Raw genomic sequence first — 17,131 nt, forward strand, 5'->3', positions numbered from 1 at the left:
GATGCATCTGTACAGACGTTATAGGTTGGAAATATTGCCATTTGGTGTTTCTTTAAAGCTTCAATGAAGTCTGATGGTATATTTTGTTCTTTAACATTCCCTGACATTGTATAGCCCTTACAGATATTTTATTGCCGCATTGGGCAGTAAAAGAAAAAGATAAAAGAATGCTGACAATAAGCCGGGTGGTATGAGAGGTCTTTTCACATGTGACCCTTACAAAAATGCTGTGAGCTAGACATTATCTCAAATTTACAACCTAGCAAAGATTTGTATATTCAGTACTTAGGAGTACTATAGGCCCGCTCCTATATTGTTGATGGAAGTACCAATGACACTGCCTTTGAAGATAACTTGATAGTATCTGTCAAAATTTTAAATATGAATTCATTCTCTCCTAACTGGAATAACTTTCTAGAAATGTATTCTGAATTGCACAAATTAACCTAGGTGAAATACACAAATGTGGGAAAATATATAGGAGGTTGTTGATCACAGCGTTGTTAATAGAAGGAAAAAAAAAGAAAAAGCTGAATGTGCATCTACAGAGGATTACCAAAAAAAATGATATATGCATTTTATGGCTCCTTCATTACTAATGACAAAGTAGGATTTATCCCTGGAATGCAAGGATAGTTCAATATATAAAAATAGATCGAGTCGGGCAGTGTGGTTCACTGGTTGAGCATTAACCTATGAACCAAGAGGTCATTGTTTGATTCCTGGGTTGCAGGCTCAATCCCCAGTGGGGGTGTGCAGAAGGCAGCTGATCAATGATTTTCTCTCATCATTGATATTTCTATCTCTCCCTCTCCCTCTCTGAAATCAATAAATCATTTTTTTAAAATATTTTTTATTGATTTTTTACAGAGAGGAAGGGAGAGGGATAGAGAGTTAGAACATCAATGAGAGAGAAACATTGATCAGCTGCCTCTTGCACCACCTCCTACTGGGGATGTGACCGCAACCAAGGCACATGCCCTTGACCAGAATCGAATCTGGGACCCTTCAGTCCGCAGCCGATGCTCTATCCACTGAGCCAAATCGGTTAGGGCAATAAAAACATTTTTAAAAAATTAATTGATATAATATACCACGTTAAAAGAATGAAGGGGAAAAACCTATGATCATCTCAATTAATGCAGACAGTATTTGACAAAATTCAAAACCCTTTAAAAAACCACACACTCAACAAACAAGGAATAGAAGGAATCTATCTCTACCTAATAAAAACTGTATATGAAAATCCACAGCAAATATCATATTCAATAGAGAAAGACTTGAAGCCTTTCCATTAAGATCAGAAACAAGACAAGGATGCCCACTTTCAGCCCTGGCTGGTTTGGCTCAGTGGATAAAGCATCGGCCTGTGGACTGAAGGGTCTCAGGTTTGATTCCGGTCAAGGGCACATGCCCAGGTTGTGGGCTCCATCCCTAGTAGGGGGTGTGCAGAAGGCAGCTGATCAGTGATTCTCAACATTGATGTTTCTATCTCTCCCTCTCCCTTCCTCTCTGAAATCAATAAAATTATATATATTTTTTAAAAGAATGCCCAGTTTCACAACTTCTATTTAATAGAATTTCTAGCTAGAGCAGTTGGTCAAGAAATAGAATAAAAGGCATCTGAATTGGAAAGAAAGAAGCAATATCTGTTTGCACATGATAGGATCTTAAATATAGAAAACCCTGAAGATTTTACAAAAATCTGTTAGAACTAATAAAATTCAGCAAGTACCAGGCTACAAAGTCAGCACACAGAAATCAGTCGCATTTCTATATGTTTAAAATGAACCATCTCAAAAGGAAATTATGGCCCTAGCCGGTTTGGCTCAGTGGATAGAGCATTGGTCTGCGGACCAAAGGATCCTAGCTTCGACTCCTGTCAAGGGCACGATATTTCCCTCACATTGATATTTCTCTCTGTTTTTCCCTCTCTCTTCCACTCTCTCTAAAAACTTTGAGCCTGCTAGGCCTCTCCCAGGGTCCATCCCTGAAGGGTTGATTGGGCCACAGATGTATGCATGCCTAGGCCTGAGGAATGACCATGACGGGGAGCTGTTTGCACCATTGTGGACGAAGCTTGGACTTAAGGACGGATGTCCACAGGTGTGCGTGGAGGCCCTAGAGAGCAACTGCTGTCTGCCAGCTGCCACATTTAGTTGGGGCTCAAGGTGTGCCTGTCAGAGAATTCGAAATTTGAACTTGGCCTTTCAGGTTTTGGTAAGATATACTTGTCACCATAGGAGAGGTAGATCATACCCTATCTAGTCTGTGCTGAGCAAAAAGAAACCCCACGTTTCTATTGGGTAGAAACTGCAAGACTTTTAGGAGTGTCGGGCCCTTGTCCCCTAAAACTCTTTTTTATATTTTTATTTTATTTTATTGATTTTTACAGGGAGGAAGGGAGAGGGATAGAGAGTTAGAAACATCAATGAGAGAGAAACATCGACCAGCTGCCTCCTGCACATATTTTATTGATTTTTACAGGGAGGAAGGGAGAGGGATAGAGAGTTAGAAACATCAATGAGAGAGAAACATCGACCAGCTGCCTCCTGCACACCCCCCACTGGGGATGTGCCCGCAACCAAGGTATATGCCCTTGACCGGAATCGAACCTGGGACCTTCCAGTCCGCAGGCCGATGCTCTATCCACTGAGCCAAACCGGTTTCGAACCTGGGACCTTCCAGTCCGCAGGCCGATGCTCTATCCACTGAGCCAAACCGGTTTCGGCCCCTACAACTCTTAAAGGCGCAGGCGGAGTGTTGGGTCAAGCAGGTGTAGCGCCTCGGAGAGGCCAAGGATAGGGCGATGCACTAAGTGGGCACCACGCCTCTCCGCGCTGAGGGGCGGGGCGAATGATGGGCGGGGCGGGAATGGCGCCCCGCCCCGTTCAGAGCAAGAGTGCGGAGGGGGCGGTGTCTTGTGGGGGCGGGGCCACGCGTCCGGCGACGTCCCGCCTCTTCCGGCCCACCGCGCTGCCTCCGCGTGTGACCAACGCGCTAGTGGCTGAGACTTTAATTCCTGGGCTTGGCGACCAGAGAGGGGACATGGCGGCGGAGGTGCTGCCGAGTGCGAAGTGGCTGTACTGTGGAGAGCCCGACGAAAGCCAGAGAGCTGTCCTGGGTAAAGACTGCGGAGCTGGAGCAGAACCCCCCATAACTCCCTCCTCCGTCTCGGTACCTTTAGACTCAGCCCTCCCGCCGGCCCCTTTCCCAGCTGGGCCAAGACTCTTCCCCCTGCCCCCCATCACCCGCCTTAGTGACCACCGCTACTTGGGTCCTGGCCAGAGCTCCTCCGTCATCCCACCATCTTTCTGTTACCCCCTTCTACCTGGATGAGGACATCCCAGTCAACCCCCTCCCCAAGGGATTTACCCAGGATTTTGTCAGGCTCTCATTCACCAGGTCTTAAGACTGCTCCGTTTCCTTATCTCCGCTGGGCAGGGATACCCCCTGTTTCTCTAGGTCTGGACGAGGCCGCCTCGGTCGGCCCCCTTCCCCTAGTTATTCCCTCATGTCGCAGCCCCTCCACACTCCCCTCACCTTCCCATCCCCTCCTCCCAGTGGACCAGGAGCTCCTTCAGTCCCACTTCCGGTCAGGACCTTGCCATCCTCATCCCTCCAGTCACTCCTTCCCAGTCCCAGACCAGTTCCTCCCCATTCTCCAACGTGATTCTTTCTGATCGCCTCTCATTCTTGGGCTGTGACCTTACAGTTCAGTTCTCCAATGGGAAGCTGCAGAATCCTGATAACATGCGCTTTAGCTTGTACAAGAACAAGGACTCCACGAATCCCAGGAAGAAGAGCCAGCGGATCCTGGTAAGTGCTGCAGTGGCCAATTGCCTCCACTGTGAGGCCTCCGTTGACCTCTTGGGTGTGGTGGATGTGGGAGTGAGAGGAGAGAGGGGGGAGATAGCAAAGGTGCCTTTAAAGAACTCTTCTGAGCCTCGGCAGGTTGGGGTGTGGGGACAGGCTCCATTCAGTTTCGTACTTTTGGTGAACTGATGGCCTTTCATTCATAAGTTCATTCAACAAGCATTTATTGAGCACCTTCTGTGGCCCTGTGCCATAAGCTGCTAGGGAAACAGCTAAATCAGACCTGGCCCCACTCTGTGGGTTTCTCAACCTTGGCGATATTGACATTTTGACCCAGATAATTCTTTGCTGTGGGGGCAGCCCTGAGCGTCACAGGATGTTTAGTAACTTCCCTGGCCTCTACCCACTATATGTGAATAGCACCTCCTAGCTGTGACAACCAGAATGTCGGACATTCCCAGATGCCCCTGGAAGGGGGATTTCCTTGGATTGAGAACCACTGCTCTAGAGAGTTCTTTGAGATTTTACCACGAATGGTATAGAGAACTCTAGAGAGGTGAGAACTGGATGTGAGGGACACTCATACAAGTAGACAAAGCTCAGGGCCTGAGGGAGGGGAAGTACAAGGCAGAGTCTAAGTCTCTGCTTGCTAGAATGTCTTCCTGGGGAGGGTACATGGAGCTGAGCTCTAAAGGATGGAGGAAGGTTTGACAGCTGAGGATCAGTATTCCAGGTTAAGAGGATAACAAGGACGAGAAACAGCAAAGCTTGGATGTATTTGAGGAATGAATCAGCCATTTCCTAAGAGCAGGCGTCCTCAAACTATGGCCCGCGGGCCACATGCGGGTATTTTTGCCGTTTCGTTTTTTTACTTCAAAATAAGATATGTGCAGTGTGCATAGGAATTTGTTCATAGTTTTTTTTAAACTATAGTCCGGCCCTCCAACGGTCTTAGGGACAGTGAACTGGCCCCCTGTTTAAAAAGTTTGAGGACCCCTGCCTAAGAGCATGTAAGGAGCAATCATAGGAGAGGTGGGCAAATGGGTTTAAGAAGGGCTTGAACTTCCAACCCTGGAGGTTGCCTGCAGGATCATTTGATTGCATGTCTATAAGCGAGGAGAGCCCAAGGCCTCTCTCCCAAGTCCTGTGGTGCAGATTCCCCAAGAATTTTTCAGACCAACTAGAAACCAGCACTGTCTGGGGCTTCCTTTTCTAAAGTCCTCCTGTCTTTCCCGCACGGGCACCCCAGATTTACTGAGCGATGGTGGGGCTAGATCATCTCCCAGAGAGTCTCTAGTTCCAATCCACTGTGTTTGGATTCTAAAGCTTTTGGCAAATGTGGGAAAGAGAGGTAAGATGCTTAATACCTTTCAACATTGGTTGTAATGGAGCTTTTCTCTGCATTTTAGGCAGCTGAAACAGACAGACTTTCCTATGTGGGAACCAATTTTGGGACTGGAGCACTCAAATGCAACACTCTGTGCAGGTAGGGACAGGGGAAGGGGCAGCTGGAAGGGGCGGGGCGTGGTGGTGGCCCTGGCACTGCTGTTCTCAGCCTTTAAGGGCAGTGGGGAGATCTAGAGAGGTTTACCAAGTGTCTGTGTTCCCGGACCCAGGGCCCCTCACACCAGCATGTAGACGTTCTTTTAGGGTTTTGTGTTTTTTTTTTTTTTTTTATGTAGACGTTCTTGAAAAGAAAGTTGACTTGCTTTTGTTGAATTTCCTAAAAAAACCTCATTTAATTGTAGTATTTTTAAAAATTTTTAAAAATTATGATATAATTGACATATGACATTATATTAGTTTCAGGTATACAACATAATGATTAGATCTATATATAATAAAATGGTCACTTAAATAAGTCTAGTTAACATCCATCACCACACAGTTACAAATTTTTTTCTTGTGATGAGAACTTTTAAGATTTATTCTCTTAACTTTCAAATATACAATACAGTATTAACTACAGTCACCATACTGTACATTACTTCCCCAGGATGTATTTATAATCTTGTTTCCAAAAGGCAGCTATCTTAGTTAATATGGAATGTATGATGATTATTCCAAAGCTTGCCAAAAATTTGCTTTAGGACTAACTATAGGAAAAGGATTTGGTAGTGTCAAAGGCTCTTCGGTTTCTGTCCAGCGCTGCCTGCTGCTGATTGGCTGATTTTGGGCAACTTTGCCCTTCATTGATTCCAAATCTCTCCCTACCCCATGCCCCCGACTCCCCTACAATGAAGATTGCCCAGCCTGAACAGTCTGTAACTGGCTGGGGCTGGCATAATGCAGACAGTGTCCCTGTGACAGTACACAGCAGTCATCACAAACAAGGCCCTTTCAGAGCCACACTGAACCACCCTGGTAGAAGTCAGATTAATGAGTATATGCTTAAAACTATTAACACTGCATCATCCCTACAAAGACTGGCCCGATCCCCATAATCACCAAGGCTTTACTTGCTTTGCCTCCATAAAATTTATGTGTGCTGTAAATTCTAGTGTAATTCTGCATTCTTACATCCCCAAAGGGCTTTCCACTGCAGCCATGAGCCCAAATGTGATCAGCTGCCAGAATCACCTGTAGCTTTCCCCCCCCCACAACCACATCATGAACCCTCCCCATGCAGAGAATGGCTGCTCGGGGGGATTATTGTTTCTTCTGAGCAAGTGGTGCATTCCTCAGGTGTACTGGGGCAGAAAGAATGTTGAGAACTTTTAAGCAGGGAAAGGGAAGTTGTATAAACAATACCATTTGAATAACCCATTGTCACTGGTATTATTCCTTCTTTACTCAGACACTTCGTGGGAATTTTGAACAGGACCTCTGGCCAAATGGAAGTATATGATGCTGAATTATTCAACATGCAGCCACTGTTTTCAGGTAGGTCCCAATCAAGGCTCAAAGAAATGCTGCATGCTTTAGGTTTGCTGGATGCGTTGGTATGAGTTTTTTATTTTAAAACACATTTTATAGTTATTTTTAAAAGGGTGCCTTTCTGTTAGTTTTGTTTTTTATTGGAACAAGTTTTTTATTATCCTCATTGGAAGATATATTTTCCATTGATTTTTTAGAGAGAGTGGAAGGGAAGGAGGGGAGGGAGCGAGACATTGATGTGAGAGAGGTACATTGATTGGTTGCCTCCCACACATGCCCCAATTGGGATTGAACCTGCAATCTAGGTATGTGCCGGAATTGAGCCGCCAACTTTTTGGATGATGCTCTTGAGTTCCAAAGCTCATCTGTGAGTTTCCTAGGAGACCATAGTCTCTAGGTTAAGAATTCCTTGCTTTGCAAACAAATGTAACTATATTTAAAATAACCAAATGCTCTTCTTTTAAGGACGCAAAGAAACTCATTGATTAAACAAATCTTTATTTTATAAAGGAAGAAATTTGTAAATATTGGTTTATTATATCCAGCATATTGACCTGGGGCAAGCCATTTAATGTGGAGGCCTTGTTTTTCCTTATTGAAGAGGCTGGACCAAATGGCTCCTTCATTTGACTCCTTAATTCCCCAAATTTTCTAAGTGTATACTAAAGCTGAATACTAAATGTTCAGTATACACTCATGTTAAGTGAAGTCTGGGAAGTCCTGGGGTAAAGAAATCTGTGTTTCTTAGATTAACTGTTAAGCAAATGAATACCAAACACTATTGCTATCTGTGGGCCTTACAGTTTGCTTTCCCCCGTTTTTGTTTTGTGTTTTGATAGATGAATCAGTTGAGAGTGAATTGACACGAGAGAGTGAGAGCAAAACTTTTAGAGATAAGGTAAGTGTGATGGAACTGAGACGTGGGACGTTAAGCACGTTCCTTCTAGGCCTTGGGTAAGGATTTCTCCATCAGTAAAATGAGCTGGCTGAACACAGGGTTCCCTCGCTGCTCCCAGCTCATTCATTCTGGGGTTGTCTGGACAGTTTCATACCTGCACAAGTCTCATCAGCCTCATAGGGAGCAGTCCACCTATATGGGGCAGCTCTACACGGCTCTGTACCAATGTTTTGAACTGGTTCTCTGGGCTGATAGAGGTGTGGCATAACACATGTTTTTTAAGATTTAATACAAGTTTCAGAGAATATTGTTTGTAGCCTGGATATTTTCATATGAAAACAAAGTGAACTTTAGGATTTTCAATGTAGAATGTTCCTACAAAGCTCATTTCACCCCAAGATGTCAAATTGATTGCATCTTCAGTGCTGCCTGGAGCACTGTATTGAGAAGGGGTGTGAGGCTATCTTCCGGCTCAGAGGGAAAGAGTGCTGTGTTAGCAATAGCTGTTATGGGTGTAGGATTGGAAAATGTTAAACTGCATGCCAAAGATTTCTCAATCCTAATTCTAGTCAGGTCTTTACATTTATATATATATATATTTATATATATATTTATATTGAATTTTAGAGAGGAAAAGAGAGAGAAAGAGAGATGTGAAAGAGAAACATCGATTGGCTGCCTTCAGTACAAAGCCCAATCAGGAATAGAACCACAACCTGAATATGTGCCCTGACTGGACATCAAACCAGTCACCCTTCGGTGCATGGGGCAGTGCTCAACCAACTGAGACACACTGGCCAGGGCAAGTCTTTACATTTACAGATGAAGGCTGTTGATTTGTATATGGCCCATTCCTATTTACAAAGCAAGTCCTTCAGATCTGTTGATATCATTTGATTCTTACAACAAGCCTGTGTGATAGACAGCTATAATTCAGCCCACTTTATAGGCTCAGAGAGGCTGACAGTTTCCCCATGGTCACATAGCTAGGAATAGCAGTGCCTAGCCTGACCCCAGTAATCAAATTTGTCTCTTGCCCAGATGGACTCTTGCATTGAAGCCTTTGGTACCACCAAACAGAAGCGGGCTCTGAATTCCAGGAGAATGAACAGAGTTGGCAATGAATCTTTAAATCGTGCAGTAGCTAAAGCCGCAGAGAGTATTATTGATACAAAGGGTGTGACTGGTAAGCATCTGGAACTTGGGGTAAGAATCTGCTCACAGAGACAGTTTTCTCTTGAGATCTTTTACCCACCCCAATAGATGGAAGTGATGGGAGTTAGGGCTGGATTTCTTCCTCTCTCGCTGAGGGCCATTGTGGGAACCAACTCAGGAAGTACTAAGAAACATGACATGGCCTGCTCTCAGTGAGCTCACAGCCATGGAGAGGAGACAGGCCAGGGAATGGGTATGGGCACACTATTCCTTGGTGCCGGGGTTACAGCCTGCAGGGCACAGAGGGGAGAGAGGGTTTCAAGTCTGTATTGGTCAGTAAGGCTGGTGTGATGATGAACTGAGCCTCGGGAGAGTGTTTCACTTTGGGGTCAGTGGGTTTTTTCCTACTAAATTCCTTAGAAGCTTGAATTTTTTTTTTTAAAATATATTTTATTGATTTTTTACAGAGAGGAAGGGAGAGGAATAGAGAGTTAGAAACATCAATCAGCTGCCTCTTGCACACCTCCCACTGGGGATGTGCCCACAACCAAGGCACATGCCCTTGACCAGAATCGAACCTGGGACCCCTCAGTCAGCAGGCCGACGCTCTATCCACTGAGCCAAACCGGTCAGGGCAGAAGCTTGAATATTTAATTGTATTATTTAAAAAATATCTTCATTGTTCAAATGCATTATAAGAACATAAGAGAAAGTTTACATAAGAGCAGTTTTTCTATTAAAATGGAATTTTAGTAATTTTTAGAAAATCTTTCCATACCCTATAATAACAGAAATATTTTCTCTGTTTTTGTTCATACTTTCATAATTTTATTTTTGCGTCTAAAGCTTAATGAAGAATATTTTTTTTGGCATACGGTACAGACCTAATTTTACGTTTTCCCATTGATTAGCTAGTCCCCAACTCCATCCTTTGTAAAAGAGAATTTTAAAAGTCATATTTACCATTTGCCACATTCTGAGTTGTGTTTTGTCCCAGCATTCCAGCAGGCTCTCGATTATAGTGGCCTCCTCATCCGGTTTATTGTCTGACAGGGCAGATTCATCCTTCCCCCACCTCCTTATTTTTCACAAATGTCTTAGTTGCTGGAGCATGCTTTTTCTTCCAGGTAATCTTCAAGATTCTTTTGTCAAGTTCCTTCAAAATACAGTTGGGATTAATATGGGGAGAATCAGCATCTTTACAATATTATATTTTCTCATCCAGGAATATAGAAATATGTCTTTATTCATTCAAAGACATATTTTAACATCTAAGTAAATTTTGGAATATTTTTGTTCAGTTTACTTTCAGCTATTTTAGGACATTTAAAAAGAAAAATAATTCACCTATTTTCTCATCATTATACCAGAACAACTGTTACAATTTTCCCATTTTCCTCTCTGTCTTTGTCTATATGCATACTTAATTTTTACATGGTTGCTTCTGTGTGGTAGTTACAGTTTTAGAATTTGATTTTTTTTCATAGTATGTAGAGAAATTTTCTGGCAGTTAAGCCATTAAAGGCTATTTATTTTAGTTTCTCAGGTTGTATTGTAAATATTTATTAGCTCCCCTCTCTCCTGACTGTACTGCAAGTTACTTGAGGGGATACACGTGGATGCACCTTCTCTAGGGCCCAGTTCGGTTTGTGTCATGAGTGGACATCATGGTGCTGGAGCTGTCAGCCTGATGGGAGATCTGGCCTCATTGGCGGGAGCATTCAGATTAGAGGTTTCTGGGCTGGTTATGATCCTGTTTGCACAGGTTGCAGAGCGTGTTGGGAATCTGATGCTTAACAGGGTGATGCTCACACTGACTCTTCCTTTATTGAAAAGCTCTGGTCAATGATGCCCTCCACGATAACTTGCAAGATGACTCCCTCTGCCTTCCTCCCTGCCACGCGGATGCAGCCAAGCCTGAAGACGTGTATAAATTTGAAGACCGTATCCTTCTTCTGGTGGAAACGCTACCTATTTCACAAGTTAGAATGTGCGCACATGATGGCACAGCCAGGCTTTCTGAGGGGTCTGGTCCCATGTCACTCACAGAAGCTACATCCTGACCTTCGCAGTTGCCCAATGCTGTTGCTGGGGAGTCAGCTATGCTTCCTGACTAGCTGAGGGTCCTGCTCCAAACCAACTTCTCAGCCCCTGGGATTCAGACCCATTCCTCAGCAAAATGCCAAACATCCACAGCTCAGCCCTGTGGGGATCACTCTCTGTGAATAGTCCAAATATGACTTTAAGTCAGCCAATGCCCAAAGTCTAGGGCAGACTGATTTTATAAAAGGAAGGGTTGAAATGTAAAATTCCCTACTTGTGAGTCCAATGAGATGGAAAATGCCTACAGTGACTTTGTGATGAGAAGGCAGAAAAGCCCAGACAGGGAATGAGGTCTGGGCTGGGAGTCTGGAGAGCTGAGTCCCTGAGCTCTGCCCCGAGTGCTGTGTGATCTTCCCCTCTCTGAGCCTCAGCTTTCCCATCTCTAAAATGAGGCCCCTGGAAGATGATCTAGCTAGTTAGATGTTTCCATCTTGGTCAGATTGTGCTCTTGACCAGTAACTGGTTCTTTCCCCTGCGGAGTATGAAGCTCTTCGGAGCCCATCTGAAGCTTTCAGGAATGTCACATCAGAAGAAATACTGAAGATGATCGAAGAGAACAGGTACTCCGACTTGGGCGGATGGAGTGTCTGAGGGAGTAATGTTGGGACACAGCAGTAGTCAGGCATGAAGCAGACCTTTGGGTATCAGTCATTGAGGATCACTGTTCAGCATTTGAACATGAATGAGCCAGTGTTTTCATAAATGTTTGGGCTTCTAGACCTGTTGTCCCAAGGCTGTGGATGGCATTCAAAGGAGAGAGTTGGCCTCTGAGTGCATGGAACCTCTGGCGGGGCAGAGGGTGGCGAAGCCTTATAGTTGGACTGGGAGCTCAAGATGGACTGTATCCCCCAATGTTATGCTTGGCACTGATGGTCTCCGGGAGCCCAAGTGCTGGCCTGAGAGTATGTGTGAGGGGTACCAGGTGTGAGGGGTGCCTGCTGTTCTGATTGTGAGGGGTGAATGGCTCCTGACAGAGCCGGTCTTACAGCACACATTCTCCCCTTCCCCTCCCTTGTTTAGCCACTGCTCCTTTGTCATAGAAGCGCTGAAGTCTTTGCCATCAAATGAGGAGAGCCGAGACCGCCAGGCCCGATGCATATGGTTTCTGGACACACTCATCAAGTTTCGAGCACAGAAAGTTATTAAGCGGAAAAGTGAGTCCACGTTAGACATGTGATTTTAGTTATTTCCAGTTCGTTATTTGCCTATAATTCTTAGACCAGAAGAAAATGAGAATGTGGGTCGGGTGTTTATTTTTAACGGTGTTCACAGTGAGATTCCTATTGGTACGACTGACATGCCGAGAGGACTCTCCAGGCTCTTTCTCATCTGCACGTGGGGACAGGATAGGTTATGTGATTGTTCAGAACTGACATTCACTTCTGTTCTGCACGAGGCAAAATATACTATCAAGTGAAATTGTAAGGGGCTGTTAGACAAACATCAAAGAGGGTGAAAAGATGGCCTTGCTCATGAAGGCTCATGACTGGTTTGTGTTGTGTCAGCTTATTTCTGACTGGGAGAGGAGAGAGCCAGTTTCTACCAGTAACCCCAGTGTCCCCTCCAGCCGGAGCCATGGCTGCCACATCCATCCAGCCAGAGTCGGAAAGGCAGCGGGAGGCACCTGGGGTTTTAGGTACAAGGTGTGTGCAGTTTTATTACTGTGATTGGGCATCGGAGCGTCTGTTTTTCGGTACTTGGTTAAAATTAATTCTTATGTTCACATTCCAATCTCCCCTGCTTTCCCTCTCCCTGGGCTTTCCCTACAATCTACTTTACTTTTTTACATTTTATGAATTCTGTGTCTTTAGGCCTCATTTTTCTTTCTTGTTGTCGCCCCTTCACAAATGTCTCTGGGGCAGTTTCATTTGACAGGAACATATTTTCATTGAAAAGTAGCCATTTTGTTTTGGGGGCCCTGCTTCTCTTGCCACATGGCTTTGTTAATAACACAGGCGAATTGTCGGCTTCTTCTCCCAGCTCATGGAGGACATGTGGCCTGAAGGTTCTGACAGAAAATGACCCAACTCCTTTGTGTTGTAGGTGCCCTGGGACCTGGAATTCCACACATCATCACCACCAAACTGCTGAAGCACTTTACCTGCGTGACCTACAACAATGGCAGGTCCGGGGGGTGACCTATTTGGCTCTGCCTGTAAAGGAGAGAGCAGATTGGGGAGGGTGGGGAGAGTGGGGAGTAGGAGCTTGGCTGAAGGCCACATCCACAGAGCTACTGTGCTGAGGGGAGCACTGCCATTTGGAGTGGCCCTGGGTCAAGTAGGTTTAGGAAACACTATACAGGACGCGCTCTCCTCCCCTCGGAGAAGTTCACTTCCCCGAGGGATGTCCAGCAACGAAGACTAACTTCACTGACACACTCCTTTCAAGGAGCCCTTCTTAATGTCCCACAGAACTGGTGTTCTGTGGAAAGGCAGGGTTGCAGGAGAGGATAGGCCTATGTGGTGATTTGTGGGAAGGATCCCCAAGCAATGCGCCTGGGTTTCCTCCTGGCAGTTTGCTTGGAATGTGTTTCCTGCTCTGAGTGTGCTTGGAAGAATCATCAGCAACTGAGCGTGGGTGACTACTTTCCTGGCAGCTCTGCTGAGCAGGCAGGCAGGCGCGAGGGTCTCACCAGTCGTGGGGCTCTCACTGTGCTTGGGGCGGTAGGTGTGGCCTTCTCTGTCCCCCTTGGAGGGAGCACTGGGATTGGCTCACTGTTCTCTGTATGATGGCTTGGGCACCTTGAAGGACAAGGAGTCGCTTGAATTCATTTCTTCTCCCCAAGATGGGGAAGACATTAAGTACCTATGGGAACGGGTTTGGATGTTTTTATTTTGCTCTTGAAGAAATCACCTTCGAGTTTAATTTTTGGTCTCTTATTGTCATTGATTTTTGCAGTTTACGCAACTTTATTTCCGATTCTATGAAGGCAAAGATCATTGCATATGTGATCATACTCGCCTTGCATATAAACGACTTCCAGATTGACCTGACACTGTTACAGAGGGACCTGAAGCTCAGTGAGAAAAGGTGAGCACACAGAATAGAAAGCTCTTTAGGATGCCTTGCTGTATTCCTAGTACTGCTGGAAAGCACGAGGCTCCATCAGGAGAACTGGAGACATTTAGTAGGGAAAAGACTTGGGACAAGAGGACAGTTGTCAGTGCGTAAATGATTGTAATAGATGAGGTCACACAACCCAGAGGGGAATTGTTGGGCTTCACACCTGAGCCTTCCCATAGCATTCTGTCCTGTGTAAGAGTATGTGGTACAATTAACAGCCTCCGGTCTCCAAATACCTTTCTCTGGGAGAGTCTGTATGGTCCTGAGGGGTGGGACCCAGGGTGGAAGTTACAAGAACCCAGTTTCATCTTAGCAAAAAGACCTTTCTCAGAGTCAGATGGAAGGGGCTGCCAGATGGTGGGGCCGCTGTTTGGCAGGCATGTCACACTGGGGCTGCTCTTCCTGGACTGGGAGAGTTGGCAGAGATGACCTTTCAGAAGGGATTCAAGCTGAGTAGAAGCAGAATTCCCAGGATTCCGAATGATGGATCCTATAAGGGCATCTGACACCCAAGGACCCTGATGTTCAAGAGAGCCTGTAAACACCTGTCTGGCCCTAGCAGTCCACAGAGGGATTATTCCGAGGGCTGTCCACCAGTGTTGCATTCTCACAGGCAGTGATGGTGAAAATCAGAAGGTACTTAGAGGCTGTTTCAGCACACTTCTAGCAAGTGTTCAATCCTGGTTGTAGGAAGTAAACCAAGTTTATTAACAGGATCTAGATAGAGAACCTGGGTTGTAATCACCTATAAGGATATTTTCTAATGGCCACACATGAAAATGAAATTGCCTGTTTGAAGGCTCTCGGTGGATCTCATCTGCCTCTCCTGGGGGTCACTTTGGGGATTCTGTCTTCATAGCCTGGAGCACCAGTACGCCGCTCCCTTCTGCCACCCTCCCTGAGCAGTGACACTGAGGAGACTCTCCATTTGTTTTGTGTGTGTGTTCCTCAGGATGCTCGAGATAGCAAAAGCCATGAGGCTGAAGATCGCTAAGAGAAAGGTGTCTCTGGCAGCCGGCAGGGAGGAGGAACACAGACTGGGTACTCTGTCCGTCCCGCTGCCTCCAGCCCAGACCTTGGACCGCCAGTCAAAGCGGAGGAGAATCACGTAGAGGTGTGCTTTCCAGACAGAGAAGCTTGGCCACATAATAGCCACTTCCTCTGTTCATTTCCATTTTCATTTTTAAAAAGCGGGGGGAAAGAAGCCTTGCTCTGGCATGGGTATGAAGCCACAAGCCAGCCTCTCAGTCATGCTTGTCTTAAGCAAAAACATAAAGTGACCACCACATTGGACTTTGTCTCCCTCCTTCGGTGTTGCTGTGATTATAAATGGCAGATGGTTCTCGTGTCGGTTCACATGTGGTGATGTGGGAGGTGGGGCTTGGGAAGCCAGAGCCAAAAGGTCTCAGAAAACTAATTGTACCACATAATCTTAAGAAGAAAGGAGTTTAATACATGGGTAAGCTGTGAAGTTGTTAAAGGGTGCAGGATGGGAATTGGGAGGTTGCCATCAGAACTGCTCAGTGCAGAACACACTGCTGGGTTGCCATCCAGGCATCAAGAAACCACTCTGCCCCACAACTGCTTGAATTCACGAAGCTGTGACTGGACACTGAGTTCGGCCACCCATGCTTTTAATACCCACATTTCCACCCCCTTGCCTTGTCAGCACAAGTAACCAAAAGATCAAGAAGCTGGTTTCCATGTTGCTTCTTCTGTGGGTGCTTATGTAGGAACCTAATTTGCATCTAGAATCCTAGCAGCAAGGGAGTCTTGGAAATAGGTTTCAGCTCTCGAGCTTCTAGTTACAGGAAGGCATACCTGAAGGAGATGGGAATGGATTCTGACTGCCAACAGCCTGTCTGCCCTGGGGAAGATGGAGAAGTCAGTGTCCCGAGGGGTGCTATGAGGAATGGGAATGTGATACGGAGACTTGGGTACATGGCTAACATGCAGACTCAGATCTTCAAGGCGCTTTTGGGAGCAGCTGAGGTTTGTGGTGCTCAGTGCTGGGGAGCGAGGAGCAGTGAAGGAAGGAAGACAGAATTCATCTCTCTGAAAATGAGAAAGGAAGAAGTCTATGCAGCAGCTGGGCCATCCATCAGGGAAGATGGTGGAAGTGAGTCTTAGATGATTCACTTGACAGGTATCCTTGTATTTCTTCGAGCTCTGGGATGCTGTTATGAGAGCCACTTCTGGAGCGAGGCCATGCCTACGTGTGTATTTTTCATGCTCTTCTCCCGTTTGTCTCATTCGTGTCTGATCCTAGGTAGTGGGCATTTGTAGCATCCGTTGTCGCCTGCAGAGGTGTGAGCAGGAAACCTAAATGCCTCTTGTGTTTCCTGATCTAACCTGTTGTGAAAATCAAGTATGTGACTCTGCATTCCTGATCTGTCTCTGAGAAAAGAACTAATGCGCTTATAGGGTAGAATGTGTTTTCGTGAATGTTTCTTAGATTCTGAGGGGCGGTCACTTGGACTTTCCAGGAATGATTGGGTCACAGCATGTGACCAGGCCTCTGAACCACCTTTGTCCCAGAGGAAGCAGCCTGTCTCCAGTCACTCACACAGAGCACTGGTATTGATAGGGAAGAGTCTAGGATGGCAGGTACTCGTCCTGGGTGACAACAGGTGTACCTCACTAAATGTAGGCAGTGCATTCCCAGAGGTTGAAAAGCACATTTCTGTACATAAGGGGCTTGTGGGTTAAAAGGCTCAAGAGGGTCCTTGTTCAACTTGAACTAGTCTCCTGAAAGCAGCTAGCACAGTGCCTGATGCAGGTAGTGTATGTTGAATGAGTCATAGTACATGAAATTGCACCTTCTTTCCTTGGCAGGGCTATTCGGAGATAAACACTTGCAGAATAATGGAATCGTGTTTATTTTTTTACTAGAGGCCCGGTGAATGAAAATTCATGCACTGGAGGGGGGTTCCCTCAGCCCGGCCTGCCCCCCCCTCACAGTCCAGGAGCCCTCAGGGGCGGGAGGCGACCTGGCGATCAAGGGAAGGCGATGCATCACACCTCTGCTGCTGCCACTGCCGGCCCTGGTTACCTGAGCCTCAGGCAACCCTGGGTGGTTGGGCAGCCGCCATCTGCCATCCAAGGCTTGCCTGCTCCTCGGGACAGCCCTGGGGGGCAGATGGGACTGGGGGACTCCAGAGGCAGGCATGTGGAGTCTGCAGAGTGTCATGTGCCCACACCAGGGACTGCTACTGTTGA

General features: G+C 46.0%; 1 protein-coding gene across 1 annotated transcript; it reads left to right on the forward strand.

Annotated features, from left to right (window-relative positions):
* Window positions 1-2,969: 2,969 nt before the first annotated feature.
* On the forward strand, window positions 2,970-15,205 carry POLR1E (RNA polymerase I subunit E). The gene is made up of 12 exons (XM_008141895.3): window positions 2,970-3,124; window positions 3,716-3,819; window positions 5,226-5,302; window positions 6,614-6,699; window positions 7,533-7,591; window positions 8,633-8,777; window positions 10,583-10,690; window positions 11,313-11,409; window positions 11,870-12,003; window positions 12,893-12,974; window positions 13,748-13,879; window positions 14,865-15,205. The coding sequence occupies exons 1-12, from the start codon at window positions 3,049-3,051 to the stop codon at window positions 15,022-15,024; spliced, it is 1,260 nt and encodes a 419-aa protein (XP_008140117.2). The 5' UTR covers window positions 2,970-3,048; the 3' UTR covers window positions 15,025-15,205.
* The last annotated feature ends 1,926 nt before the right edge of the window (window positions 15,206-17,131 follow it).

This window comes from Eptesicus fuscus, chromosome 15 (genome assembly GCF_027574615.1).
Source record: "Eptesicus fuscus isolate TK198812 chromosome 15, DD_ASM_mEF_20220401, whole genome shotgun sequence".
Taxonomy (NCBI): Eukaryota; Metazoa; Chordata; class Mammalia; order Chiroptera; family Vespertilionidae; genus Eptesicus; species Eptesicus fuscus.

Coding starts and splice junctions, on each gene's coding strand:
- POLR1E (XM_008141895.3), top strand. CDS start 3,049: ATGGCGGCGGAGGTGCTGCCGAGTGCGAAGTGGCTGTACTGTGGAGAG. Junction 7,592..8,632: donor GCAAAACTTTTAGAGATAAG/GTAAGTGTGATG, acceptor TCTCTTGCCCAG/ATGGACTCTTGCATTGAAGC. Junction 8,778..10,582: donor TGATACAAAGGGTGTGACTG/GTAAGCATCTGG, acceptor TTTATTGAAAAG/CTCTGGTCAATGATGCCCTC.